Source organism: Equus caballus, chromosome 19 (genome assembly GCF_041296265.1).
Source record: "Equus caballus isolate H_3958 breed thoroughbred chromosome 19, TB-T2T, whole genome shotgun sequence".
Lineage (NCBI taxonomy): Eukaryota > Metazoa > Chordata > Mammalia > Perissodactyla > Equidae > Equus > Equus caballus.
In genome coordinates, this window is record NC_091702.1 from 17,796,958 (window position 1) to 17,824,040 (window position 27,083).

Sequence of the window (27,083 nt, forward strand, 5' to 3'; positions counted from 1 at the left end):
GGACTTGATTTAAGCAAGGTTCTCAGAATTGAGTCAATATTCCATGTGTGTTCAAACCACTGTTACCATTGCTGTGACTTCTTTAAGCAGGCTATTTTTGCATCAGCTGATTAAGCCACTCCATCATGCATTTCACTTATCCTGAGGTCCTATCAAGCAAAACTCTGAATCTTATTCCCATGAATAATCAAGCCAGATATCTACTGTCCTACCTTCAAAAATCTGATGCCTTAAGCTAAGACTAGGATTTTTCCTATTTTGAGCCAAAGTTTCAGGATGACAATATCCTTTTGAATCCTAATTCAATTATATTAACAATTCCTCCCTCATTTGTCCACGCATCACGTGGGACATAGTAGATGTTGAATAAACAGTTTTTGAATTTCTCAGAGGTTGTGGCTCACTTAATAACTATGTCTTTATCCAGTCATTGATGAAGAGGTTAGCTAGAACAAGTGTAAGAAGTCAGCACTCCCAGGAAAAAGTTGCCTCACTTGTTCATGATTATTCACGCAATTGCAGATCTCATATAATCGACAAATAAATTTTCTGAGACTTTTTCAAACATCTTGCAGAAATACTTATGCTTCATGCATAGTATAGGGTAACCTCTTCATCTACAAACACTTTGACAAATTTAAAATAACCTAATCAGTCCTTACCAGATACACAGCATTACTAATCCTTCTAACACCAAGAATATATATTAATAAAATAAATTGGGTTTCCTTGGAAAGATTATCTTACTAAGCAACTCATTCTGGTTCTTAATCATTACTAAATTATTTTTCTTGAAAACATTCAGGAAACATTCCAGAATATGCTTATCCTCAAAAATATAATTCTACAAGAAGTAAGACTTTCAAATGTATTTCAATGAGTTATAAATAAAAATAGAATTGATAAACTGTTATTTTGAATGATAAAGCCATAAGATTAGAGAAATCTACATCATTCTAGGAAAAGCTGGGCATCCTTTTGACACAGAATCTTTGAACTCCCGGGGAATTTTCTTCTTAATGAAAACCGCTATCTCAATTTCAAACATCCGGAGTCACTCACCTCAGACCAGACCCAGCCAGGCACAGGAGGCCACCTCTGGAAGGCTGGCACTTCCATGCAAACTCCGGAGGAGGGAAACGCACGGAGTCCGACAGAAGGAAACTCAGTGGCTACCAGGGACTTGCGGTGGGAGGAAGGGAGACTGACTGCTTCCCAGGGACAGGGTTTCTCTTGGACAAAAATGGGCGGGTACTAGATGCGGATGACGTTCGTGTGACATTGTGAGTCTGCTTCACGCCACTTCAGCGAACAATTGAAAAGAACCCAAGAACTAAACTTTATTGAACTGACGAGATAAAATACAGGGAAAGGTTAAGTAAAGAAAAGCCAAGAGCAAAACTTTAAAACCCACGCCATGGCTAGGGGAAGGCGAGGATTCTCTGGGGCTGCAGCTCAGGAGCTGAGGGTAGTGGCTGGGATGCTGCCAGTGCTTGCTGAAGGTCTTGAGCCGGCTGTGGCTCGCAAGATGCCTGTGCGGCTCTGAGCTGGGCTGGGCCCGAGAGGGAGAGACGGTGCCGGATCTTCAGGGTCTTCCGCGTCTTTCGGTGGAGCTGCAGCTGGAGATGGAAGAAGAGAAAACGCCACCAACATGACTGCCCGCCCAAGTCATTCCAAAGAAAGGGACCCTCTGCCGCCAATCCAGCAGTCTCAGTCCAAGCACCACGCCCCCGAAAGTCTTCCCAGACTCCAGTCCCTGGCAAGAGTGATCTGAGCCCGCCCCTTGCTCCCAGCCGAACCCCAGCCTCTGGACACTCTGCTCCGGGGGGCGCAGCGCCATCCCCTCTGCACACGCCCACGTCACACACCCGAGTCCTCCTCACCCTCAGTCTTGGCATCAGTGTGCTCAGGCTGCTCCAGCCGGGAAAGAAGAACGCGGGCGCGGTGCTCCAGCTCCGAGCCGGGCATATTGAGACCAATGTAGGCCAAGAGCAGTTCCAGGCTGGGAACATCTGGGGGCTGGATAAAATCCTCAGGGTACCATCGGAGCCAGGCGCCCAGAATGAAGGAGATGGCCCTGAGGACGGACAGGTGGGCAGCAGAGTCAGAGAAGGGTCCTTTCCTTGCACGCTGGCCTCCCGGGCATCCCTGTGCGGGCCTGGGCTCCTGGGCCTCCCGCTCCTGGCTGTCCAGGGGCCAGTCCTACTTGGCGGCCACCTCCAATCTGGCAGTCTTGGCAGAGCTAGGCCAGGGCACCAAGGAGGGGCTAGGAAAACGCCTTTGGAAGGGGGAGCCCTGTGCCGTGGTGGCGTCACCTCTCCTAGGCCTCAGGGAAGCCGGACACACTGCTTGGAGCATCTCTCCGCCCACTGCCCACTGGAACGTCAGCTGCGTGAGGGCAGCGAGCGGTGCAGTCTCCTCTTTTCATTGCCCTCCCTGGCACACAGGAGGTGCTCCCAGAACATCTGACCAGTGAGGGAACAACGGACATTGTCTCCCGCCCATGCTTCCCAGGGCCCTCCTCTTGCCTCCAACTTTCCCTCCTGGGCCTAAGTGCTGCCTGATTCACCAGGTGTCCCATGAGGGTCATGCTCCCCTGCCCCGTATCTCGACCAGGGAGGGGCTTATGTGGCCCCGGAGCACTCCCTGAGCCCCCTGAGCAGGAGCTGAGCACCCGCTGGGGAGCTTCTAGCAGATGAGTGAGCGGGACGCTGCAGGCAACTGCCCTCCAAGTGCGGACGCTGGGCGCCCTCCTAGGGATTCCAAAGCCCACTCACTTTTTGAGTTGGTCTAGGGGTCCGCCGTCCTCATCGCCATAGGCAAGGACACAACCGTATCTAGAAGACACAGGAGGACGTCGCATGGACTGGACTGGGGATCAGGCCTGCGTGAGAAGCCTAGCGGCGCTGTCTGACTCCCAAGGAGAATGGAGCCCTGGAGGGCATGGCTGTCGCCTGCTCTGTGCACGGGATTCTGGTCAGTGCCTAGAAAACTTTCTGCACCTAGTGGGGACCTCTGTGTGTGCGTGATGAAGGAAGGAGCTCCAACCGGCCCCTCACTCCTGCTTGAGTGGGTCGGGGGCCTCGGCTCAGCCCAGGGATCGCTGCTCTGGCTTCACCCAGGTCAGAGACCTAGAAGAGCTCTGCCATCTCCTTTTCCAAAGGGAAGACAACAACTAAGTGAAGGCCACGGGCACGCTGAGGGACGAGGCGGAGGCTTCGCCTTAGGCAAGAGGAATATCCTCAATGAGCACAACCACAGCCCCTCCGCTCCAGTCGACCCTCCCAGAGGGTTAGGCTTCTCGAGAAGCCTTTGCAGGCAGCACCTGCCTGAGTCCCTACAATCTCCCCTGGAGGCTGATCCTCTCTTCAGCCCGCCTTGCAAGGAGCAAACCGAGGCTCGGGGAGGTGCCGTGACATCCCCAGCCTCACAGCTAGTAGGTGGCTGAATGCCCACAGTGCTGCGGAGGGGCACGGCACGCACCTTTGAAACAGAAGCTCCAGCACCTGTCGTGTGGTGGCAAAACCTCTATACGTGCACAGGAAGCTGTGGACGTAGGCGGTGTCGCCCTCCAGGAAGGCGGGCACCAGGTGCTCCACTCGCTTCTGCCGCGTTCCAGCCTGGACGGTCCACACCAGGCGGGACGCTTTGCTCTTCGCTGGGGATGGATTTTCAGCCTGGGGTCAGACAGAGGGGCCGCTTGCCATCAGAGGCCGCACCGCGGGCCTCAGGAGTGCCGGGGACTGGAGGTCGCACCGAATGCCCAAGCCCGCGGTGACTTGTGGCCCCAAGTGGGCATCATTGCCCAGGGCAGGAAAGAATTCTCGGGATTCCAAGTAGGATGTGAGGTGGAGAAGGATTAAACCTCTTGGTCTCCTAGGTCTTTGTGCTGGCAGAGGAGTGACAGCCCCTCCCTGGATGAAGAGCATCAACCCTGGGGTGGCTGACCAACTGCCCATTCGAGACAGGAGAACACAGAGGCTTTTCGTGGGCTGGGAGGGATGAGGACGGGAGGACAGGCAGGGTGATCAGGGCGGTGCTGTGGAAATGGCAACAGAAGGTGCGGGTTCAGTGAAGGGCTGAGTCACTGGGCTAATGGGTCTCCCTTCTGGAAAGTTGGGCAGCCTGCTGAGGCCCGACGCCCTGACCTCGAGAGGCCACGTGGACGTGTTCCTCTGGACAGCAAAGGCAGAGGACCAGAAAGAACCCTGTGAGCCCCATGTCCTGTTGGGCAAAAAGCATGCCTATCCATCAGGATGCTGCGTCCGACTGGGAGAAGGTGGGGAAGGATTGCCAGGCCACATGGACACGTGAGGATGGGAGTTCAAACAGGAAAATCTCTACAGAACGCAAAAGGACTCTTGAACGCCCGTGAGCTGATGGGCTAGAAATGTCTCTGCTCTGCTACACCTCTGTGGACAGGGCCATCTCCTCTGGCCAAGATGGGGGCTGGGCCCGCAGGGCAAGGTCGAGGGAAGAGATGGGGATTGAGATTCCTTTGGGAGCAGGGCTCCAGGCAGGAGCCCCGGGGCTGTCTCAGGGCCTTCGAAGACCTGGGGGTCCTCAGTGCTGTCTTGGGGCCCTGGGGCTTGGGTCTCCCCAGCACCTGCACTCACCCTGAGCCGGCCCTGGCCTCGCTTGGCAGCGTGGGGCACCTTCCCTTCCTGCAGGGTGGTGGAGTCGAGGGCGTCGTGGCTCAGCTGCTGGCCCATCTCCTGAGTGACGCTCTGGAAAGACAGTGCCCGGCAGCCAGGCGGCAAGCCTCAGAGACCCGACTGGCTGTCTTTGCTGGCTCTCACACCTCTGTGACTCTCTCCACTCTGGACACACATACCCCGCCCCACGGTCCACACAGACCTCCACCGAGGAGGGAAACACACGGCAGCCTGAGGGCCTGGAATGAGGAGGCAGCTTAGGGGTCCCCTTTCAGTACTGCCAGCCCTGTCCTGGCTTGGGAACGTGACGGGAAAAGCAGGTTATTGCCAGCCCACCAACCTTCTGCGGCCAAGGGCAGATCCTGCCCACACGTCCCTCTGGCCCCCACACTCACGAGGACGGGATGAGGGCTGCCCTGGGAGGGCTCGGGGAGCTGGTCTGGCCTCGATTGGGCTGCTCTAGGCTTCCTCATGTTACCTGAGAGGACCTCCTGCCAAAGGTCCAGCCGTGGGGGGCGTGGGAGCTGAGCCAGCGTCCACAACGTCTCCAAAGGTTCTCCCTGCGGGCTTTCTGGGAACCAGAGCCCTGGTCAGGCGGGAGAAAGCAGGAGAACATGTTTCTCTATCAAGAGTCTCCAGCCAAGTGAGCTGGCTTTGCGCACGTGGCTGCCTAGTTGCGGGGGTTCCAAGTCTGTTGGGGTCTGTTGTCAAGGAAGTGACCTCATTTCCTGCAGTGCCCTTACCTGAGTGCCCCCCTCAGATACCACCCATGCAAACAGTCCTCTGGCCATGGCCTTGCTCACCCCCCTTCTCCATGCGACGTCGTAGGCGTACCCAGGAACACCAACACACCCGTCTCACAGGCTCCCTAGAGGGTCTGGGTGCGGCCGAGGTCCCAGCTTTGAGACTGACGCAGAAACAAGTCCTCTTCCTTACCTCTTCTGGATCCTGCATAAGCCGTTGTGTCTCTCAGGGCCTGTCGGCCTCCTGTCTGCACACTGGGGAGGACTGGAGCGTGGACTTGCTAGACATGTCCTCTGGCGTGTGTCCTACCTTAGAGGCCGATACCTCTCAAACTAGAGGCGGGTGTCACTTGCAGGCAATGCCTCCCACCTCGTGTTTCTTCCTCTTGCCACTTGCCCTGTGTCTGCTTCTCTTCGGATCCCACCCTAGAGTCCATCCTTGCATCCAAGGTCAATGTGTGTGTGTGTGTGTGTTTGTGTGTGTGTGCATGCGCGTGTGTGCGTGTGTGTGTGTGTTGGTGTGCGTCCGCGTGTTGTGTGCTCAGGTTGTGGAGGCCAAGAAGAAAACAGCTCCCACAAAAGGGAGGGATTGGCAAGAGCTTCTCAAGGTCTCATGGTTCCTAATTTCAGAAGCCAAGCCTCCGCGTGGGGTCCCAGTCTTGCCCTAGAAGGTCAGAACACACACTTACCCATTGGACTCACCCTGTCGAGGGCCATTCCCTACCCCTCTAGGGGCCTCAGTTTCCCAATGTTCCAGTGAGAGATTCAATTCAGGACTGCATAGGCCTGAGCTCAGCAGAAAAGTGGCCGCCACTGCCTCCACCGTGGGTGTGATGTGGGCAGGGCTACAATCCAGGGTGCCCCGGACCTGGGCTCCTCCTCAAACAAGAACTGACCAAATGCCCGTGTACACTGCCGAATACTCCCCCTCACCCCCATGCCATCTCCAGATCTGTATGCACTTCCACCAACACAGCCTTCTCCAGAGGCCCCTGGGAATGCCTGTGTGCAGCCAGAGCCCCAGCCTTGAGGACGCAGAGCTGGCTTCCTCCCTGGCTCCGCCTTCTTCCTCATCTGGGATTCTGGGCAAGGCATTGAAGTTCTGGGGTCTTCTCCTTCTCCCGTCACTGGCCACCTGGGATCAGGACTTCCTGGTCTAGACCTCCTGCTGTAATCCCCTCCTCTTGAGTGTGGACTGACTGGAGCGATTCCACAGAGGACGGCAAAGCGATGCCGTGTCACTACTGAGATTTGGATGTGGTCAGTGGTCCCTGAGAACGCGCAAGGGGATAGGTGTGACTACTCACAGCCCACTGTGGGGCATCAGGTACCAGGAAGGAACAGCCCCAGGCTCCTTCCCGCACCACACCCTCACACACCCACACACCCACACCGCCCTCACACACACACACACACACACACACACTCACGCACACACACACACACGCCCCCGCACCGGAGCTCAATGAAGAGCTCTGAAAAGCTGGCCACCCCTTGTTCTGGGCAGTTGTTTCTTGGTAGAACGAGGGCATCGTTTCTTATGACTCATCTTTAAGTCATTCTTTTACCAAATTAACATTAATTATCTATCTCAAACGTTAAAACTTTGGGGAATATATTTTACTCCACGATACGCTTCTTATAAACGCCAGTGTTTCATATGCGATGAGAATATTTTTCAAATTTGCACATTTTGAAAACGTTACCATGGCCCATCCAGGAAAGCGAAAGATTTGAAAGGGGTCTCCCTGGCCCCGACATTTCCCTCGCTGTTTCCAGCTCTGGTGTCACACCTCCAAGGGGTCCCTATCCCTAGGAAGTGAAAAGAGGGAATAGCGGGGCATCCTCTTTGAGACAGAATCTTTGATCTCCGGGGGATTTTTCTTCTTAATGAAAACCGCTATCTCAATTTCAAACATCCGGAGTCACTCACCTCAGACCAGACCCAGCCAGGCACAGGAGGCCACCTCTGGAAGGCTGGCACTTCCATGCAAACTCCGGAGGAGGGAAACGCACGGAGTCCGACAGAAGGAAACTCAGTGGCTACCAGGGACTTGCGGTGGGAGGAAGGGAGACTGACTGCTTCCCAGGGACAGGGTTTCTCTTGGACAAAAATGGGCGGGTACTAGATGCGGATGACGTTCGTGTGACATTGTGAGTCTGCTTCACGCCACTTCAGCGAACAATTGAAAAGAACCCAAGAACTAAACTTTATTGAACTGACGAGATAAAATACAGGGAAAGGTTAAGTAAAGAAAAGCCAAGAGCAAAACTTTAAAACCCACGCCATGGCTAGGGGAAGGCGAGGATTCTCTGGGGCTGCAGCTCAGGAGCTGAGGGTAGTGGCTGGGATGCTGCCAGTGCTTGCTGAAGGTCTTGAGCCGGCTGTGGCTCGCAAGATGCCTGTGCGGCTCTGAGCTGGGCTGGGCCCCAGAGGGAGAGACGGTGCCGGATCTTCAGGGTCTTCCGCGTCTTTCGGTGGAGCTGCAGCTGGAGATGGAAGAAGAGAAAACGCCACCAACATGACTGCCCGCCCAAGTCATTCCAAAGAAAGGGACCCTCTGCCGCCAATCCAGCAGTCTCAGTCCAAGCACCACGCCCCCGAAAGTCTTCCCAGACTCGAGTCCCTGGCAAGAGTGATCTGAGCCTGCCCCTTGCTCCCAGCCGAACCCCAGCCTCTGGACACTCTGCTCCGGGGGGGCGCAGCGCCATCCCCTCTGCACACGCCCACGTCACACAGCCGAGTCCTCCTCACCCTCAGTCTTGGCATCAGTGTGCTCAGGCTGCTCCAGCCGGGAAAGAAGAACGCGGGCGCGGTGCTCCAGCTCCGAGCCGGGCATATTGAGACCGATGTAGGCCAAGAGCAGTTCCAGGCTGGGAACATCTGGGGGCTGGATAAAATCCTCAGGGTACCATCGGAGCCAGGCGCCCAGAATGAAGGAGATGGCCCTGAGGACGGACAGGTGGGCAGCAGAGTCAGAGAAGGGTCCTTTCCTTGCACGCTGGCCTCCCGGGCATCCCTGTGCGGGCCTGGGCTCCTGGGCCTCCCGCTCCTGGCTGTCCAGGGGCCAGTCCTACTTGGTGGCCACCTCCAATCTGGCAGTCTTGGCAGAGCTAGGCCAGGGCACCAAGGAGGGGCTAGGAAAACGCCTTTGGAAGGGGGAGCCCTGTGCCGTGGTGGCGTCACCTCCCCTAGGCCTCAGGGAAGCCTGACACACTGCTTGGAGCATCTCTCCGCCCACTGCCCACTGGAACGTCAGCTGCGTGAGGGCAGCGAGCGGTGCAGTCTCCTCTTTTCATTGCCCTCCCTGGCACACAGGAGGTGCTCCCAGAACATCTGACCAGTGAGGGAACAACGGACATTGTCTCCCGCCCATGCTTCCCAGGGCCCTCCTCTTGCCTCCAACTTTCCCTCCTGGGCCTACGTGCTGCCTGATTCACCAGGTGTCCCATGAGGGTCATGCTCCCCTGCCCCGTATCTCGACCAGGGAGGGGCTTATGTGGCCCCGGAGCACTCCCTGAGCCCCCTGAGCAGGAGCTGAGCACCCGCTGGTGAGCTTCTAGCAGATGAGTGAGCGGGACGCTGCAGGCAACTGCCCTCCAAGTGTGGACGCTGGGCGCCCTCCTAGGGATTCCAAAGCCCACTCACTTTTTGAGTTGGTCTAGGGGTCCGCCGTCCTCATCGCCATAGGCAAGGACACAACCGTATCTAGAAGACACAGGAGGACGTCGCATGGACTGGACTGTAGATCAGGCCTGCGTGAGAAGCCTAGCGGCGCTGTCTCACTCCCAAGGAGAATGGAGCCCTGGAGGGCATGGCTGTCGCCTGCTCTGCGCACGGGATTCTGGTCAGTGCCTAGAAAACTTTCTGCACCTACTGGGGACCTCTGTGTGTGCGTGATGAAGGAAGGAGCTCCAACCGGCCCCTCACTCCTGCTTGAGTGGGTCGGGGGCCTCGGCTCAGCCCAGGGATCGCTGCTCTGGCTTCACCCAGGTCAGAGACCTAGAAGAGCTCTGCCATCTCCTTTTCCAAAGGGAAGACAACAACTCAGTGAAGGCCACGGGCACGCTGAGGGACGAGGCGGAGGCTTCGCCTTAGGCAAGAGGAATATCCTCAATGAGCACAACCACAGCCCCTCCGCTCCAGTCGACCCTCCCAGAGGGTTAGGCTTCTCGAGAAGCCTTTGCAGGCAGCACCTGCCTGAGTCCCTACAATCTCCCCTGGAGGCTGATCCTCTCTTCAGCCCGCCTTGCGAGGAGCAAACCGAGGCTCGGGGAGGTGCCGTGACATCCCCAGCCTCACAGCTAGTAGGTGGCTGAATGCCCACAGTGCTGCGGAGGGGCACGGCACGCACCTTTGAAACAGAAGCTCCAGCACCTGTCGTGTGGTGGCAAAACCTCTATACGTGCACAGGAAGCTGTGGACGTAGGCGGTGTCGCCCTCCAGGAAGGCGGGCACCAGGTGCTCCACTCGCTTCTGCCGCGTTCCAGCCTGGACGGTCCACACCAGGCGGGACGCTTTGCTCTTCGCTGGGGATGGATTTTCAGCCTGGGGTCAGACAGAGGGGCCGCTTGCCATCAGAGGCCGCACCGCGGGCCCCAGGAGTGCCGGGGACTGGAGGTCGCACCGAATGCCCAAGCCCGCGGTGACTTGTGGCCGGAAGTGGGCATCATTGCCCAGGGCAGGGAAGAATTCTCGGGATTCCAAGTAGGATGTGAGGTGGAGAAGGATTAAACCTCTTGGTCTCCTAGGTCTTTGTGCTGGCAGAGGAGTGACAGCCCCTCCCTGGATGAAGAGCATCAACCCTGGGGTGGCTGACCAACTGCCCATTCGAGACAGGAGAACACAGAGGCTTTTCGTGGGCTGGGAGGGATGAGGACGGGAGGACAGGCAGGGTGATCAGGGCGGTGCTGTGGAAATGGCAACAGAAGGTGCGGGTTCAGTGAAGGGCTGAGTCACTGGGCTAATGGGTCTCCCTTCTGGAAAGTTGGGCAGCCTGCTGAGGCCCGACGCCCTGACCTCGAGGGGCCACGTGGACGTGTTCCTCTGGACAGCAAAGGCAGAGGACCAGAAAGAACCCTGTGAGCCCCATGTCCTGTTGGGCAAAAAGCATGCCTATCCATCAGGATGCTGCGTCCGACTGGGAGAAGGTGGGGAAGGATTGCCAGGCCACATGGACACGTGAGGATGGGAGTTCAAACAGGAAAATCTCTACAGAACGCAAAAGGACTCTTGAACGCCCGTGAGCTGATGGGCTAGAAATGTCTCTGCTCTGCTACACCTCTGTGGACAGGGCCGTCTCCTCTGGCCAAGACGGGGGCTGGGCCCGCAGGGCAAGGTCGGGGGAAGAGATGGGGATTCAGATTCCTTTGGGAGCAGGGCTCCAGGCAGGAGCCCCGGGGCTGTCTCAGGGCCTTCGAAGACCTGGGGTCCTCAGTGCTGTCTTGGGGCCCTGGGGCTTGGGTCTCCCCAGCACCTGCACTCACCCTGAGCCGGCCCTGGCCTCGCTTGGCAGCGTGGGGCACCTTCCCTTCCTGCAGGGTGGTGGAGTCGAGGGCGTCGTGGCTCAGCTGCTGGCCCGTCTCCTGAGTGACGCTCTGGAAAGACAGTGCCCGGCAGCCAGGCGGCAAGCCTCAGAGACCCGACTGGCTGTCTTTGCTGGCTCTCACACCTCTGTGACTCTCTCCACTCTGGACACACATGCCCCGCCCCACGGTCCACACAGACCTCCACCGAGGAGGGAAACACACGGCAGCCTGAGGGCCTGGAATGAGGAGGCAGCTTAGGGGTCCCCTTTCAGTCCTGCCAGCCCTGTCCTGGCTTGGGAACGTGACGGGAAAAGCAGGTTATTGCCAGCCCACCAACCTTCTGCGGCCAAGGGCAGATCCTGCCCACACGTCCCTCTGGCCCCCACACTCACGAGGACGGGATGAGGGCTGCCCTGGGAGGGCTCGGGGAGCTGGTCTGGCCTCGATTGGGCTCCTCTAGGCTTCCTCATGTTACCTGAGAGGACCTCCTGCCAAAGGTCCAGCGGTGGGGGGCGTGGGAGCTGAGCCAGCGTCCACAACGTCTCAAAAGGTTCTCCCTGCGGGCTTTCTGGGAACCAGAGCCCTGGTCAGGCGGGAGAAAGCAGGAGAACATGTTTCTCTATCAAGAGTCTCCAGCCAAGTGAGCTGGCTTTGCGCACGTGGCTGCCTAGTTGCGGGGGTTCCAAGTCTGTTGGGGTCTGTTGTCAAGGAAGTGACCTCATTTCCTGCAGTGCCCTTACCTGAGTGCCCCCCTCAGATACCACCCATGCAAACAGTCCTCTGGCCATGGCCTTGCTCACCCCCCTTCTCCATGCGACGTCGTAGGCGTACCCGGGAACACCAACACACCCGTCTCACAGGCTCCCTAGAGGGTCTGGGTGCGGCCGAGGTCCCAGCTTTGAGACTGACGCAGAAACAAGTCCTCTTCCTTACCTCTTCTGGATCCTGCATAAGCCGTTGTGTCTCTCAGGGCCTGTCGGCCTCCTGTCTGCACACTGGGGAGGACTGGAGCGTGGACTTGCTAGACATGTCCTCTGGCGTGTGTCCTACCTTAGAGGACGATACCTCTCAAACTGGAGGCGTGTGTCGCTTGCAGGCAATGCCTCCCACCTCTTGCCACTTGCCCTGTGTCTGCTTCTCTTCGGATCCCACCCTAGAGTCCATCCTTGCAGCCAAGGTCAATGTGTGTGTGTGTGTGTGTGTTTGTGTGTGTGTGCATGCGCGTGTGTGTGTGTGTTTGTGTGCGTCCGCGTGTTGTGTGCTCAGGTTGTGGAGGCCAAGAAGAAAACAGCTCCCACAAAAGGGAGGGATTGGCAAGAGCTTCTCAAGATCTCATGGTTCCTAGTTTCAGAAGCCAAGCCTCCGCGTGGGGTCCCAGTCTTGCCCTAGAAGGTCAGAACACACACTTACCCATTGGACTCACCCTGTCGAGGGCCATTCCCTATCCCTCTAGGGGCCTCAGTTTCCCAATGTTCCAGTGAGAGATTCAATTCAGGACTGCATAGGCCTGAGCTCAGCAGAAAAGTGGCCGCCACTGCCTCCACCGTGGGTGTGATGTGGGCAGGGCTACAATCCAGGGTGCCCCCGACCTGGGCTCCTCCTCAAACAAGAACTGACCAAATGCCCGTGTACACTGCCGAATACTCCCCCTCACCCCCATGCCATCTCCAGATCTGTATGCACTTCCACCAGCACAGCCTTCTCCAGAGGCCCCTGGGAATGCCTGTGTGCAGCCAGAGCCCCAGCCTTGAGGACGCAGAGCTGGCTTCCTCCCTGGCTCCGCCTTCTTCCTCATCTGGGATTTTGGGCAAGGCATTGAAGTTCTGGGGTCTTCTCCTTCTCCCGTCACTGGCCACCTGGGATCAGGACTTCCTGGTCTAGACCTCCTGCTGTAATCCCCTCCTCTTGAGTGTGGACTGACTGGAGCGATTCCACAGAGGACGGCAAAGCGATGCCGTGTCACTACTGAGATTTGGATGTGGTCAGTGGTCCCTGAGAACGCGCAAGGGGATAGGTGTGACTACTCACAGCCCACTGTGGGGCATCAGGTACCAGGAAGGAACAGCCCCAGGCTCCTTCCCGCACCACACCCTCACACACCCACACACCCACACAGCCCTCACACACAAACACACGCACACTCACACACACACACACACACACGCCCCCGCACCAGAGCTCAATGAAGAGCTCTGAAAAGCTGGCCACCCCTTGTTCTGGGCAGTTGTTTCTTGGTAGAACGAGGGCATCGTTTCTTATGACTCATCTTTAAGTCATTCTTTTACCAAATTAACATTAATTATCTATCTCAAACGTTAAAACTTTGGGGAATATATTTTACTCCACGATACGCTTCTTATAAACGCCAGTGTTTCATATGCGATGAGAATATTTTTGAAATTTGCACATTTTGAAAACGTTACCAGGGCCCATCCAGGAAAGCGAAAGATTTGAAAGGGGTCTCCCTGGCCCCGACATTTCCCTCGCTGTTTCCAGCTCTGGTGTCACACCTCCAATGGGTCCCCATCCCCAGGAAGTGAAAAGAGGGAATAGCGGGGCATCCTCTTTGAGACAGAATCTTTGATCTCCGGGGGATTTTTCTTCTTAATGAAAACCGCTATCTCAATTTCAAACATCCGGAGTCACTCACCTCAGACCAGACCCAGCCAGGCACAGGAGGCCACCTCTGGAAGGCTGGCACTTCCATGCAAACTCCGGAGGAGGGAAACGCACGGAGTCCGACAGAAGGAAACTCAGTGGCTACCAGGGACTTGCGGTGGGAGGAAGGGAGACTGACTGCTTCCCAGGGACAGGGTTTCTCTTGGACAAAAATGGGCGGGTACTAGATGCGGATGACGTTGGTGTGACGTTGTGAGTCTGCTTCACGCCACTTCAGCGAACAATTGAAAAGAACCCAAGAACTAAACTTTATTGAACTGACGAGATAAAATACAGGGAAAGGTTAAGTAAAGAAAAGCCAAGAGCAAAACTTTAAAACCCACGCCATGGCTAGGGGAAGGCGAGGATTCTCTGGGGCTGCAGCTCAGGAGCTGAGGGTAGTGGCTGGGATGCTGCCAGTGCTTGCTGAAGGTCTTGAGCCGGCTGTGGCTCGCAAGATGCCTGTGCGGCTCTGAGCTGGGCTGGGCCCCAGAGGGAGAGACGGTGCCGGATCTTCAGGGTCTTCCGCGTCTTTCGGTGGAGCTGCAGCTGGAGATGGAAGAAGAGAAAACGCCACCAACATGACTGCCCGCCCAAGTCATTCCAAAGAAAGGGACCCTCTGCCGCCAATCCAGCAGTCTCAGTCCAAGCACCACGCCCCCGAAAGTCTTCCCAGACTCGAGTCCCTGGCAAGAGTGATCTGAGCCTGCCCCTTGCTCCCAGCCGAACCCCAGCCTCTGGACACTCTGCTCCGGGGGGGCGCAGCGCCATCCCCTCTGCACGCGCCCACGTCACACAGCCGAGTCCTCCTCACCCTCAGTCTTGGCATCAGTGTGCTCAGGCTGCTCCAGCCGGGAAAGAAGAACGCGGGCGCGGTGCTCCAGCTCCGAGCCGGGCATATTGAGACCGATGTAGGCCAAGAGCAGTTCCAGGCTGGGAACATCTGGGGGCTGGATAAAATCCTCAGGGTACCATCGGAGCCAGGCGCCCAGAATGAAGGAGATGGCCCTGAGGACGGACAGGTGGGCAGCAGAGTCAGAGAAGGGTCCTTTCCTTGCACGCTGGCCTCCCGGGCATCCCTGTGCGGGCCTGGGCTCCTGGGCCTCCCGCTCCTGGCTGTCCAGGGGCCAGTCCTACTTGGCGGCCACCTCCAATCTGGCAGTCTTGGCAGAGCTAGGCCAGGGCACCAAGGAGGGGCTAGGAAAACGCCTTTGGAAGGGGGAGCCCTGTGCCGTGGTGGCGTCACCTCTCCTAGGCCTCAGGGAAGCCTGACACACTGCTTGGAGCATCTCTCCGCCCACTGCCCACTGGAACGTCAGCTGCGTGAGGGCAGCGAGCGGTGCAGTCTCCTCTTTTCATTGCCCTCCCTGGCACACAGGAGGTGCTCCCAGAACATCTGACCAGTGAGGGAACAACGGACATTGTCTCCCGCCCATGCTTCCCAGGGCCCTCCTCTTGCCTCCAACTTTCCCTCCTGGGCCTACGTGCTGCCTGATTCACCAGGTGTCCCATGAGGGTCATGCTCCCCTGCCCCGTATCTCGACCAGGGAGGGGCTTATGTGGCCCCGGAGCACTCCCTGAGCCCCCTGAGCAGGAGCTGAGCACCCGCTGGGGAGCTTCTAGCAGATGAGTGAGCGGGACGCTGCAGGCAACTGCCCTCCAAGTGTGGACGCTGGGCGCCCTCCTAGGGATTCCAAAGCCCACTCACTTTTTGAGTTGGTCTAGGGGTCCGCCGTCCTCATCGCCATAGGCAAGGACACAACCGTATCTAGAAGACACAGGAGGACGTCGCATGGACTGGACTGTGGATCAGGCCTGCGTGAGAAGCCTAGCGGCGCTGTCTGACTCCCAAGGAGAATGGAGCCCTGGAGGGCATGGCTGTCGCCTGCTCTGTGCACGGGATTCTGGTCAGTGCCTAGAAAACTTTCTGCACCTAGTGGGGACCTCTGTGTGTGCGTGATGAAGGAAGGAGCTCCAACCGGCCCCTCACTCCTGCTTGAGTGGGTCGGGGGCCTCGGCTCAGCCCAGGGATCGCTGCTCTGGCTTCACCCAGGTCAGAGACCTAGAAGAGCTCTGCCATCTCCTTTTCCAAAGGGAAGACAACAACTCAGTGAAGGCCACGGGCACGCTGAGGGACGAGGCGGAGGCTTCGCCTTAGGCAAGAGGAATATCCTCAATGAGCACAACCACAGCCCCTCCGCTCCAGTCGACCCTCCCAGAGGGTTAGGCTTCTCGAGAAGCCTTTGCAGGCAGCACCTGCCTGAGTCCCTACAATCTCCCCTGGAGGCTGATCCTCTCTTCAGCCCGCCTTGCGAGGAGCAAACCGAGGCTCGGGGAGGTGCCGTGACATCCCCAGCCTCACAGCTAGTAGGTGGCTGAATGCCCACAGTGCTGCGGAGGGGCACGGCACGCACCTTTGAAACAGAAGCTCCAGCACCTGTCGTGTGGTGGCAAAACCTCTATACGTGCACAGGAAGCTGTGGACGTAGGCGGTGTCGCCCTCCAGGAAGGCGGGCACCAGGTGCTCCACTCGCTTCTGCCGCGTTCCAGCCTGGACGGTCCACACCAGGCGGGACGCTTTGCTCTTCGCTGGGGATGGATTTTCAGCCTGGGGTCAGACAGAGGGGCCGCTTGCCATCAGAGGCCGCACCGCGGGCCCCAGGAGTGCCGGGGACTGGAGGTCGCACCGAATGCCCAAGCCCGCGGTGACTTGTGGCCGGAAGTGGGCATCATTGCCCAGGGCAGGGAAGAATTCTCGGGATTCCAAGTAGGATGTGAGGTGGAGAAGGATTAAACCTCTTGGTCTCCTAGGTCTTTGTGCTGGCAGAGGAGTGACAGCCCCTCCCTGGATGAAGAGCATCAACCCTGGGGTGGCTGACCAACTGCCCATTCGAGACAGGAGAACACAGAGGCTTTTCGTGGGCTGGGAGGGATGAGGACGGGAGGACAGGCAGGGTGATCAGGGCGGTGCTGTGGAAATGGCAACAGAAGGTGCGGGTTCAGTGAAGGGCTGAGTCACTGGGCTAATGGGTCTCCCTTCTGGAAAGTTGGGCAGCCTGCTGAGGCCCGACGCCCTGACCTCGAGGGGCCACGTGGACGTGTTCCTCTGGACAGCAAAGGCAGAGGACCAGAAAGAACCCTGTGAGCCCCATGTCCTGTTGGGCAAAAAGCATGCCTATCCATCAGGATGCTGCGTCCGACTGGGAGAAGGTGGGGAAGGATTGCCAGGCCACATGGACACGTGAGGATGGGAGTTCAAACAGGAAAATCTCTACAGAACGCAAAAGGACTCTTGAACGCCCGTGAGCTGATGGGCTAGAAATGTCTCTGCTCTGCTACACCTCTGTGGACAGGGCCGTCTCCTCTGGCCAAGACGGGGGCTGGGCCCGCAGGGCAAGGTCGGGGGAAGAGATGGGGATTCAGATTCCTTTGGGAGCAGGGCTCCAGGCAGGAGCCCCGGGGCTGTCTCAGGGCCTTCGAAGACCTGGGGTCCTCAGTGCTGTCTTGGGGCCCTGGGGCTTGGGTCTCCCCAGCACCTGCACTCACCCTGAGCCGGCCCTGGCCTCGCTTGGCAGCGTGGGGCACCTTCCCTTCCTGCAGGGTGGTGGAGTCGAGGGCGTCGTGGCTCAGCTGCTGGCCCGTCTCCTGAGTGACGCTCTGGAAAGACAGTGCCCGGCAGCCAGGCGGCAAGCCTCAGAGACCCGACTGGCTGTCTTTGCTGGCTCTCACACCTCTGTGACTCTCTCCACTCTGGACACACATGCCCCGCCCCACGGTCCACACAGACCTCCACCGAGGAGGGAAACACACGGCAGCCTGAGGGCCTGGAATGAGGAGGCAGCTTAGGGGTCCCCTTTCAGTCCTGCCAGCCCTGTCCTGGCTTGGGAACGTGACGGGAAAAGCAGGTTATTGCCAGCCCACCAACCTTCTGCGGCCAAGGGCAGATCCTGCCCACACGTCCCTCTGGCCCCCACACTCACGAGGACGGGATGAGGGCTGCCCTGGGAGGGCTCGGGGAGCTGGTCTGGCCTCGATTGGGCTCCTCTAGGCTTCCTCATGTTACCTGAGAGGACCTCCTGCCAAAGGTCCAGCGGTGGGGGGCGTGGGAGCTGAGCCAGCGTCCACAACGTCTCAAAAGGTTCTCCCTGCGGGCTTTCTGGGAACCAGAGCCCTGGTCAGGCGGGAGAAAGCAGGAGAACATGTTTCTCTATCAAGAGTCTCCAGCCAAGTGAGCTGGCTTTGCGCACGTGGCTGCCTAGTTGCGGGGGTTCCAAGTCTGTTGGGGTCTGTTGTCAAGGAAGTGACCTCATTTCCTGCAGTGCCCTTACCTGAGTGCCCCCCTCAGATACCACCCATGCAAACAGTCCTCTGGCCATGGCCTTGCTCACCCCCCTTCTCCATGCGACGTCGTAGGCGTACCCGGGAACACCAACACACCCGTCTCACAGGCTCCCTAGAGGGTCTGGGTGCGGCCGAGGTCCCAGCTTTGAGACTGACGCAGAAACAAGTCCTCTTCCTTACCTCTTCTGGATCCTGCATAAGCCGTTGTGTCTCTCAGGGCCTGTCGGCCTCCTGTCTGCACACTGGGGAGGACTGGAGCGTGGACTTGCTAGACATGTCCTCTGGCGTGTGTCCTACCTTAGAGGACGATACCTCTCAAACTGGAGGCGTGTGTCGCTTGCAGGCAATGCCTCCCACCTCTTGCCACTTGCCCTGTGTCTGCTTCTCTTCGGATCCCACCCTAGAGTCCATCCTTGCAGCCAAGGTCAATGTGTGTGTGTGTGTGTGTGTTTGTGTGTGTGTGCATGCGCGTGTGTGTGTGTGTTTGTGTGCGTCCGCGTGTTGTGTGCTCAGGTTGTGGAGGCCAAGAAGAAAACAGCTCCCACAAAAGGGAGGGATTGGCAAGAGCTTCTCAAGATCTCATGGTTCCTAGTTTCAGAAGCCAAGCCTCCGCGTGGGGTCCCAGTCTTGCCCTAGAAGGTCAGAACACACACTTACCCATTGGACTCACCCTGTCGAGGGCCATTCCCTATCCCTCTAGGGGCCTCAGTTTCCCAATGTTCCAGTGAGAGATTCAATTCAGGACTGCATAGGCCTGAGCTCAGCAGAAAAGTGGCCGCCACTGCCTCCACCGTGGGTGTGATGTGGGCAGGGCTACAATCCAGGGTGCCCCCGACCTGGGCTCCTCCTCAAACAAGAACTGACCAAATGCCCGTGTACACTGCCGAATACTCCCCCTCACCCCCATGCCATCTCCAGATCTGTATGCACTTCCACCAGCACAGCCTTCTCCAGAGGCCCCTGGGAATGCCTGTGTGCAGCCAGAGCCCCAGCCTTGAGGACGCAGAGCTGGCTTCCTCCCTGGCTCCGCCTTCTTCCTCATCTGGGATTTTGGGCAAGGCATTGAAGTTCTGGGGTCTTCTCCTTCTCCCGTCACTGGCCACCTGGGATCAGGACTTCCTGGTCTAGACCTCCTGCTGTAATCCCCTCCTCTTGAGTGTGGACTGACTGGAGCGATTCCACAGAGGACGGCAAAGCGATGCCGTGTCACTACTGAGATTTGGATGTGGTCAGTGGTCCCTGAGAACGCGCAAGGGGATAGGTGTGACTACTCACAGCCCACTGTGGGGCATCAGGTACCAGGAAGGAACAGCCCCAGGCTCCTTCCCGCACCACACCCTCACACACCCACACACCCACACAGCCCTCACACACAAACACACGCACACTCACACACACACACACACACACGCCCCCGCACCAGAGCTCAATGAAGAGCTCTGAAAAGCTGGCCACCCCTTGTTCTGGGCAGTTGTTTCTTGGTAGAACGAGGGCATCGTTTCTTATGACTCATCTTTAAGTCATTCTTTTACCAAATTAACATTAATTATCTATCTCAAACGTTAAAACTTTGGGGAATATATTTTACTCCACGATACGCTTCTTATAAACGCCAGTGTTTCATATGCGATGAGAATATTTTTGAAATTTGCACATTTTGAAAACGTTACCAGGGCCCATCCAGGAAAGCGAAAGATTTGAAAGGGGTCTCCCTGGCCCCGACATTTCCCTCGCTGTTTCCAGCTCTGGTGTCACACCTCCAATGGGTCCCCATCCCCAGGAAGTGAAAAGAGGGAATAGCGGGGCATCCTCTTTGAGACAGAATCTTTGATCTCCGGGGGATTTTTCTTCTTAATGAAAACCGCTATCTCAATTTCAAACATCCGGAGTCACTCACCTCAGACCAGACCCAGCCAGGCACAGGAGGCCACCTCTGGAAGGCTGGCACTTCCATGCAAACTCCGGAGGAGGGAAACGCACGGAGTCCGACAGAAGGAAACTCAGTGGCTACCAGGGACTTGCGGTGGGAGGAAGGGAGACTGACTGCTTCCCAGGGACAGGGTTTCTCTTGGACAAAAATGGGCGGGTACTAGATGCGGATGACGTTGGTGTGACGTTGTGAGTCTGCTTCACGCCACTTCAGCGAACAATTGAAAAGAACCCAAGAACTAAACTTTATTGAACTGACGAGATAAAATACAGGGAAAGGTTAAGTAAAGAAAAGCCAAGAGCAAAACTTTAAAACCCACGCCATGGCTAGGGGAAGGCGAGGATTCTCTGGGGCTGCAGCTCAGGAGCTGAGGGTAGTGGCTGGGATGCTGCCAGTGCTTGCTGAAGGTCTTGAGCCGGCTGTGGCTCGCAAGATGCCTGTGCGGCTCTGAGCTGGGCTGGGCCCCAGAGGGAGAGACGGTGCCGGATCTTCAGGGTCTTCCGCGTCTTTCGGTGGAGCTGCAGCTGGAGATGGAAGAAGAGAAAACGCCACCAACATGACTGCCCGCCCAAGTCATTCCAAAGAAAGGGACCCTCTGCCGCCAATCCAGCAGTCTCAGTCCAAGCACCACGCCCCCGAAAGTCTTCCCAGACTCGAGTCCCTGGCAAGAGTGATCTGAGCCTGCCCCTTGCTCCCAGCCGAACCCCAGCCTCTGGACACTCTGCTCCGGGGGGGCGCAGCGCCATCCCCTCTGCACGCGCCCACGTCACACAGCCGAGTCCTCCTCACCCTCAGTCTTGGCATCAGTGTGCTCAGGCTGCTCCAGCCGGGAAAGAAGAACGCGGGCGCGGTGCTCCAGCTCCGAGCCGGGCATATTGAGACCGATGTAGGCCAAGAGCAGTTCCAGGCTGGGAACATCTGGGGGCTGGATAAAATCCTCAGGGTACCATCGGAGCCAGGCGCCCAGAATGAAGGAGATGGCCCTGAGGACGGACAGGTGGGCAGCAGAGTCAGAGAAGGGTCCTTTCCTTGCACGCTGGCCTCCCGGGCATCCCTGTGCGGGCCTGGGCTCCTGGGCCTCCCGCTCCTGGCTGTCCAGGGGCCAGTCCTACTTGGCGGCCACCTCCAATCTGGCAGTCTTGGCAGAGCTAGGCCAGGGCACCAAGGAGGGGCTAGGAAAACGCCTTTGGAAGGGGGAGCCCTGTGCCGTGGTGGCGTCACCTCTCCTAGGCCTCAGGGAAGCCTGACACACTGCTTGGAGCATCTCTCCGCCCACTGCCCACTGGAACGTCAGCTGCGTGAGGGCAGCGAGCGGTGCAGTCTCCTCTTTTCATTGCCCTCCCTGGCACACAGGAGGTGCTCCCAGAACATCTGACCAGTGAGGGAACAACGGACATTGTCTCCCGCCCATGCTTCCCAGGGCCCTCCTCTTGCCTCCAACTTTCCCTCCTGGGCCTACGTGCTGCCTGATTCACCAGGTGTCCCATGAGGGTCATGCTCCCCTGCCCCGTATCTCGACCAGGGAGGGGCTTATGTGGCCCCGGAGCACTCCCTGAGCCCCCTGAGCAGGAGCTGAGCACCCGCTGGGGAGCTTCTAGCAGATGAGTGAGCGGGACGCTGCAGGCAACTGCCCTCCAAGTGTGGACGCTGGGCGCCCTCCTAGGGATTCCAAAGCCCACTCACTTTTTGAGTTGGTCTAGGGGTCCGCCGTCCTCATCGCCATAGGCAAGGACACAACCGTATCTAGAAGACACAGGAGGACGTCGCATGGACTGGACTGTGGATCAGGCCTGCGTGAGAAGCCTAGCGGCGCTGTCTGACTCCCAAGGAGAATGGAGCCCTGGAGGGCATGGCTGTCGCCTGCTCTGTGCACGGGATTCTGGTCAGTGCCTAGAAAACTTTCTGCACCTAGTGGGGACCTCTGTGTGTGCGTGATGAAGGAAGGAGCTCCAACCGGCCCCTCACTCCTGCTTGAGTGGGTCGGGGGCCTCGGCTCAGCCCAGGGATCGCTGCTCTGGCTTCACCCAGGTCAGAGACCTAGAAGAGCTCTGCCATCTCCTTTTCCAAAGGGAAGACAACAACTCAGTGAAGGCCACGGGCACGCTGAGGGACGAGGCGGAGGCTTCGCCTTAGGCAAGAGGAATATCCTCAATGAGCACAACCACAGCCCCTCCGCTCCAGTCGACCCTCCCAGAGGGTTAGGCTTCTCGAGAAGCCTTTGCAGGCAGCACCTGCCTGAGTCCCTACAATCTCCCCTGGAGGCTGATCCTCTCTTCAGCCCGCCTTGCGAGGAGCAAACCGAGGCTTGGGGAGGTGCCGTGACATCCCCAGCCTCACAGCTAGTAGGTGGCTGAATGCCCACAGTGCTGCGGAGGGGCACGACACGCACCTTTGAAACAGAAGCTCCAGCACCTGTCGTGTGGTGGCAAAACCTCTATACGTGCACAGGAAGCTGTGGACGTAGGCGGTGTCGCCCTCCAGGAAGGCGGGCACCAGGTGCTCCACTCGCTTCTGCCGCGTTCCAGCCTGGACGGTCCACACCAGGCGGGACGCTTTGCTCTTCGCTGGGGATGGATTTTCAGCCTGGGGTCAGACAGAGGGGCCGCTTGCCATCAGAGGCCGCACCGCGGGCCCCAGGAGTGCCGGGGACTGGAGGTCGCACCGAATGCCCAAGCCCGCGGTGACTTGTGGCCCCAAGTGGGCATCATTGCCCAGGGCAGGGAAGAATTCTCGGGATTCCAAGTAGGATGTGAGGTGGAGAAGGATTAAACCTCTTGGTCTCCTAGGTCTTTGTGCTGGCAGAGGAGTGACAGCCCCTCCCTGGATGAAGAGCATCAACCCTGGGGTGGCTGACCAACTGCCCATTCGAGACAGGAGAACACAGAGGCTTTTCGTGGGCTGGGAGGGATGAGGACGGGAGGACAGGCAGGGTGATCAGGGCGGTGCTGTGGAAATGGCAACAGAAGGTGCGGGTTCAGTGAAGGGCTGAGTCACTGGGCTAATGGGTCTCCCTTCTGGAAAGTTGGGCAGCCTGCTGAGGCCCGACGCCCTGACCTCGAGGGGCCACGTGGACGTGTTCCTCTGGACAGCAAAGGCAGAGGACCAGAAAGAACCCTGTGAGCCCCATGTCCTGTTGGGCAAAAAGCATGCCTATCCATCAGGATGCTGCGTCCGACTGGGAGAAGGTGGGGAAGGATTGCCAGGCCACATGGACACGTGAGGATGGGAGTTCAAACAGGAAAATCTCTACAGAACGCAAAAGGACTCTTGAACGCCCGTGAGCTGATGGGCTAGAAATGTCTCTGCTCTGCTACACCTCTGTGGACAGGGCCGTCTCCTCTGGCCAAGACGGGGGCTGGGTCCGCAGGGCAAGGTCGGGGGAAGAGATGGGGATTCAGATTCCTTTGGGAGCAGGGCTCCAGGCAGGAGCCCCGGGGCTGTCTCAGGGCCTTCGAAGACCTGGGGTCCTCAGTGCTGTCTTGGGGCCCTGGGGCTTGGGTCTCCCCAGCACCTGCACTCACCCTGAGCCGGCCCTGGCCTCGCTTGGCAGCGTGGGGCACCTTCCCTTCCTGCAGGGTGGTGGAGTCGAGGGCGTCGTGGCTCAGCTGCTGGCCCGTCTCCTGAGTGACGCTCTGGAAAGACAGTGCCCGGCAGCCAGGCGGCAAGCCTCAGAGACCCGACTGGCTGTCTTTGCTGGCTCTCACACCTCTGTGACTCTCTCCACTCTGGACACACATGCCCCGCCCCACGGTCCACACAGACCTCCACCGAGGAGGGAAACACACGGCAGCCTGAGGGCCTGGAATGAGGAGGCAGCTTAGGGGTCCCCTTTCAGTCCTGCCAGCCCTGTCCTGGCTTGGGAACGTGACGGGAAAAGCAGGTTATTGCCAGCCCACCAACCTTCTGCGGCCAAGGGCAGATCCTGCCCACACGTCCCTCTGGCCCCCACACTCACGAGGACGGGATGAGGGCTGCCCTGGGAGGGCTCGGGGAGCTGGTCTGGCCTCGATTGGGCTGCTCTAGGCTTCCTCATGTTACCTGAGAGGACCTCCTGCCAAAGGTCCAGCGGTGGGGGGCGTGGGAGCTGAGCCAGCGTCCACAACGTCTCCAAAGGTTCTCCCTGCGGGCTTTCTGGGAACCAGAGCCCTGGTCAGGCGGGAGAAAGCAGGAGAACATGTTTCTCTATCAAGAGTCTCCAGCCAAGTGAGCTGGCTTTGCGCACGTGGCTGCCTAGTTGCGGGGGTTCCAAGTCTGTTGGGGTCTGTTGTCAAGGAAGTGACCTCATTTCCTGCAGTGCCCTTACCTGAGTGCCCCCCTCAGATACCACCCATGCAAACAGTCCTCTGGCCATGGCCTTGCTCACCCCCCTTCTCCATGCGACGTCGTAGGCGTACCCGGGAACACCAACACACCCGTCTCACAGGCTCCCTAGAGGGTCTGGGTGCGGCCGAGGTCCCAGCTTTGAGACTGACGCAGAAACAAGTCCTCTTCCTTACCTCTTCTGGATCCTGCATAAGCCGTTGTGTCTCTCAGGGCCTGTCGGCCTCCTGTCTGCACACTGGGGAGGACTGGAGCGTGGACTTGCTAGACATGTCCTCTGGCGTGTGTCCTACCTTAGAGGACGATACCTCTCAAACTGGAGGCGTGTGTCGCTTGCAGGCAATGCCTCCCACCTCTTGCCACTTGCCCTGTGTCTGCTTCTCTTCGGATCCCACCCTAGAGTCCATCCTTGCAGCCAAGGTCAATGTGTGTGTGTGTGTGTGTGTTTGTGTGTGTGTGCATGCGCGTGTGTGTGTGTGTTTGTGTGCGTCCGCGTGTTGTGTGCTCAGGTTGTGGAGGCCAAGAAGAAAACAGCTCCCACAAAAGGGAGGGATTGGCAAGAGCTTCTCAAGATCTCATGGTTCCTAGTTTCAGAAGCCAAGCCTCCGCGTGGGGTCCCAGTCTTGCCCTAGAAGGTCAGAACACACACTTACCCATTGGACTCACCCTGTCGAGGGCCATTCCCTATCCCTCTAGGGGCCTCAGTTTCCCAATGTTCCAGTGAGAGATTCAATTCAGGACTGCATAGGCCTGAGCTCAGCAGAAAAGTGGCCGCCACTGCCTCCACCGTGGGTGTGATGTGGGCAGGGCTACAATCCAGGGTGCCCCGGACCTGGGCTCCTCCTCAAACAAGAACTGACCAAATGCCCGTGTACACTGCCGAATACTCCCCCTCACCCCCATGCCATCTCCAGATCTGTATGCACTTCCACCAGCACAGCCTTCTCCAGAGGCCCCTGGGAATGCCTGTGTGCAGCCAGAGCCCCAGCCTTGAGGACGCAGAGCTGGCTTCCTCCCTGGCTCCGCCTTCTTCCTCATCTGGGATTTTGGGCAAGGCATTGAAGTTCTGGGGTCTTCTCCTTCTCCCGTCACTGGCCACCTGGGATCAGGACTTCCTGGTCTAGACCTCCTGCTGTAATCCCCTCCTCTTGAGTGTGGACTGACTGGAGCGATTCCACAGAGGACGGCAAAGCGATGCCGTGTCACTACTGAGATTTGGATGTGGTCAGTGGTCCCTGAGAACGCGCAAGGGGATAGGTGTGACTACTCACAGCCCACTGTGGGGCATCAGGTACCAGGAAGGAACAGCCCCAGGCTCCTTCCCGCACCACACCCTCACACACCCACACACCCACACAGCCCTCACACACAAACACACGCACACTCACACACACACACACACACACGCCCCCGCACCAGAGCTCAATGAAGAGCTCTGAAAAGCTGGCCACCCCTTGTTCTGGGCAGTTGTTTCTTGGTAGAACGAGGGCATCGTTTCTTATGACTCATCTTTAAGTCATTCTTTTACCAAATTAACATTAATTATCTATCTCAAACGTTAAAACTTTGGGGAATATATTTTACTCCACGATACGCTTCTTATAAACGCCAGTGTTTCATATGCGATGAGAATATTTTTGAAATTTGCACATTTTGAAAACGTTACCAGGGCCCATCCAGGAAAGCGAAAGATTTGAAAGGGGTCTCCCTGGCCCCGACATTTCCCTCGCTGTTTCCAGCTCTGGTGTCACACCTCCAATGGGTCCCCATCCCCAGGAAGTGAAAAGAGGGAATAGCGGGGCATCCTGTTTGAGACAGAATCTTTGATCTCCGGGGGATTTTTCTTCTTAATGAAAACCGCTATCTCAATTTCAAACATCCGGAGTCACTCACCTCAGACCAGACCCAGCCAGGCACAGGAGGCCACCTCTGGAAGGCTGGCACTTCCATGCAAACTCCGGAGGAGGGAAACGCACGAAGTCCGACAGAAGGAAACTCAGTGGCTACCAGGGACTTGCGGTGGGAGGAAGGGAGACTGACTGCTTCCCAGGGACAGGGTTTCTCTTGGACAAAAATGGGCGGGTACTAGATGCGGATGACGTTCGTGTGACATTGTGAGTCTGCTTCACGCCACTTCAGCGAACAATTGAAAAGAACCCAAGAACTAAACTTTATTGAACTGACGAGATAAAATACAGGGAAAGGTTAAGTAAAGAAAAGCCAAGAGCAAAACTTTAAAACCCACGCCATGGCTAGGGGAAGGCGAGGATTCTCTGGGGCTGCAGCTCAGGAGCTGAGGGTAGTGGCTGGGATGCTGCCAGTGCTTGCTGAAGGTCTTGAGCCGGCTGTGGCTCGCAAGATGCCTGTGCGGCTCTGAGCTGGGCTGGGCCCGAGAGGGAGAGACGGTGCCGGATCTTCAGGGTCTTCCGCGTCTTTCGGTGGAGCTGCAGCTGGAGATGGAAGAAGAGAAAACGCCACCAACATGACTGCCCGCCCAAGTCATTCCAAAGAAAGGGACCCTCTGCCGCCAATCCAGCAGTCTCAGTCCAAGCACCACGCCCCCGAAAGTCTTCCCAGACTCCAGTCCCTGGCAAGAGTGATCTGAGCCCGCCCCTTGCTCCCAGCCGAACCCCAGCCTCTGGACACTCTGCTCCGGGGGGCGCAGCGCCATCCCCTCTGCACACGCCCACGTCACACACCCGAGTCCTCCTCACCCTCAGTCTTGGCATCAGTGTGCTCAGGCTGCTCCAGCCGGGAAAGAAGAACGCGGGCGCGGTGCTCCAGCTCTGAGCCGGGCATATTGAGACCGATGTAGGCCAAGAGCAGTTCCAGGCTGGGAACATCTGGGGGCTGGATAAAATCCTCAGGGTACCATCGGAGCCAGGCGCCCAGAATGAAGGAGATGGC

The 27,083-nt window shown here is 57.9% G+C and overlaps 4 protein-coding genes across 4 annotated transcripts; all 4 read right to left on the reverse strand.

The window, feature by feature from the left end:
- Window positions 1-1,315: 1,315 nt before the first annotated feature.
- Window positions 1,316-5,300, reverse strand: LOC102147684 (ral guanine nucleotide dissociation stimulator). Its single transcript, XM_023623261.2, has 6 exons — window positions 5,134-5,300; window positions 4,617-4,727; window positions 3,484-3,677; window positions 2,778-2,837; window positions 1,884-2,077; window positions 1,316-1,619 (listed from the first exon to the last, which is right to left on the reverse strand). The coding sequence occupies exons 1-6, from the start codon at window positions 5,269-5,271 to the stop codon at window positions 1,456-1,458; spliced, it is 861 nt and encodes a 286-aa protein (XP_023479029.2). The 5' UTR covers window positions 5,272-5,300; the 3' UTR covers window positions 1,316-1,455.
- A 2,284-nt stretch (window positions 5,301-7,584) lies between these two features.
- LOC138918848 (ral guanine nucleotide dissociation stimulator-like) lies at window positions 7,585-11,611 on the reverse strand. The gene is made up of 6 exons (XM_070242412.1): window positions 11,403-11,611; window positions 10,886-10,996; window positions 9,754-9,947; window positions 9,048-9,107; window positions 8,154-8,347; window positions 7,585-7,888 (listed from the first exon to the last, which is right to left on the reverse strand). The coding sequence occupies exons 1-6, from the start codon at window positions 11,538-11,540 to the stop codon at window positions 7,725-7,727; spliced, it is 861 nt and encodes a 286-aa protein (XP_070098513.1). The 5' UTR covers window positions 11,541-11,611; the 3' UTR covers window positions 7,585-7,724.
- Window positions 11,612-13,830: 2,219 nt separating this feature from the next.
- LOC138918849 (ral guanine nucleotide dissociation stimulator-like) lies at window positions 13,831-17,857 on the reverse strand. Its single transcript, XM_070242413.1, has 6 exons — window positions 17,649-17,857; window positions 17,132-17,242; window positions 16,000-16,193; window positions 15,294-15,353; window positions 14,400-14,593; window positions 13,831-14,134 (listed from the first exon to the last, which is right to left on the reverse strand). The coding sequence occupies exons 1-6, from the start codon at window positions 17,784-17,786 to the stop codon at window positions 13,971-13,973; spliced, it is 861 nt and encodes a 286-aa protein (XP_070098514.1). The 5' UTR covers window positions 17,787-17,857; the 3' UTR covers window positions 13,831-13,970.
- Window positions 17,858-20,076: 2,219 nt separating this feature from the next.
- On the reverse strand, window positions 20,077-24,109 carry LOC138918850 (ral guanine nucleotide dissociation stimulator-like). The gene is made up of 6 exons (XM_070242414.1): window positions 23,895-24,109; window positions 23,378-23,488; window positions 22,246-22,439; window positions 21,540-21,599; window positions 20,646-20,839; window positions 20,077-20,380 (listed from the first exon to the last, which is right to left on the reverse strand). Exons 1-6 carry the CDS (start codon window positions 24,030-24,032, stop codon window positions 20,217-20,219), a joined length of 861 nt encoding a protein of 286 aa, XP_070098515.1. The 5' UTR covers window positions 24,033-24,109; the 3' UTR covers window positions 20,077-20,216.
- Between the last annotated feature and the right edge of the window lie 2,974 nt (window positions 24,110-27,083).

What these genes read in the sequence shown, in the direction of transcription:
- LOC102147684 (XM_023623261.2), bottom strand. Translation starts at nt 5,271, where the DNA reads ATGTTCTCCTGCTTTCTCCCGCCTGACCAGGGCTCTGGTTCCCAGAAA. An exon ending in TTGGCAGGAGGTCCTCTCAG is followed by an intron (nt 4,728 to 5,133) that starts GTAACATGAGGA and finishes CTGTCTTTCCAG; the next exon opens with AGCGTCACTCAGGAGATGGG. An exon ending in GAGGCCAGGGCCGGCTCAGG is followed by an intron (nt 3,678 to 4,616) that starts GTGAGTGCAGGT and finishes GTCTGACCCCAG; the next exon opens with GCTGAAAATCCATCCCCAGC.
- LOC138918848 (XM_070242412.1), bottom strand. Translation starts at nt 11,540, where the DNA reads ATGTTCTCCTGCTTTCTCCCGCCTGACCAGGGCTCTGGTTCCCAGAAA. An exon ending in CTGGAGCTTCTGTTTCAAAG is followed by an intron (nt 9,108 to 9,753) that starts GTGCGTGCCGTG and finishes TGTGTCTTCTAG; the next exon opens with ATACGGTTGTGTCCTTGCCT. An exon ending in CACTGATGCCAAGACTGAGG is followed by an intron (nt 7,889 to 8,153) that starts GTGAGGAGGACT and finishes TTCCATCTCCAG; the next exon opens with CTGCAGCTCCACCGAAAGAC.
- LOC138918849 (XM_070242413.1), bottom strand. Translation starts at nt 17,786, where the DNA reads ATGTTCTCCTGCTTTCTCCCGCCTGACCAGGGCTCTGGTTCCCAGAAA. An exon ending in CTGGAGCTTCTGTTTCAAAG is followed by an intron (nt 15,354 to 15,999) that starts GTGCGTGCCGTG and finishes TGTGTCTTCTAG; the next exon opens with ATACGGTTGTGTCCTTGCCT. An exon ending in CACTGATGCCAAGACTGAGG is followed by an intron (nt 14,135 to 14,399) that starts GTGAGGAGGACT and finishes TTCCATCTCCAG; the next exon opens with CTGCAGCTCCACCGAAAGAC.
- LOC138918850 (XM_070242414.1), bottom strand. Translation starts at nt 24,032, where the DNA reads ATGTTCTCCTGCTTTCTCCCGCCTGACCAGGGCTCTGGTTCCCAGAAA. An exon ending in GAGGCCAGGGCCGGCTCAGG is followed by an intron (nt 22,440 to 23,377) that starts GTGAGTGCAGGT and finishes GTCTGACCCCAG; the next exon opens with GCTGAAAATCCATCCCCAGC. An exon ending in CACTGATGCCAAGACTGAGG is followed by an intron (nt 20,381 to 20,645) that starts GTGAGGAGGACT and finishes TTCCATCTCCAG; the next exon opens with CTGCAGCTCCACCGAAAGAC.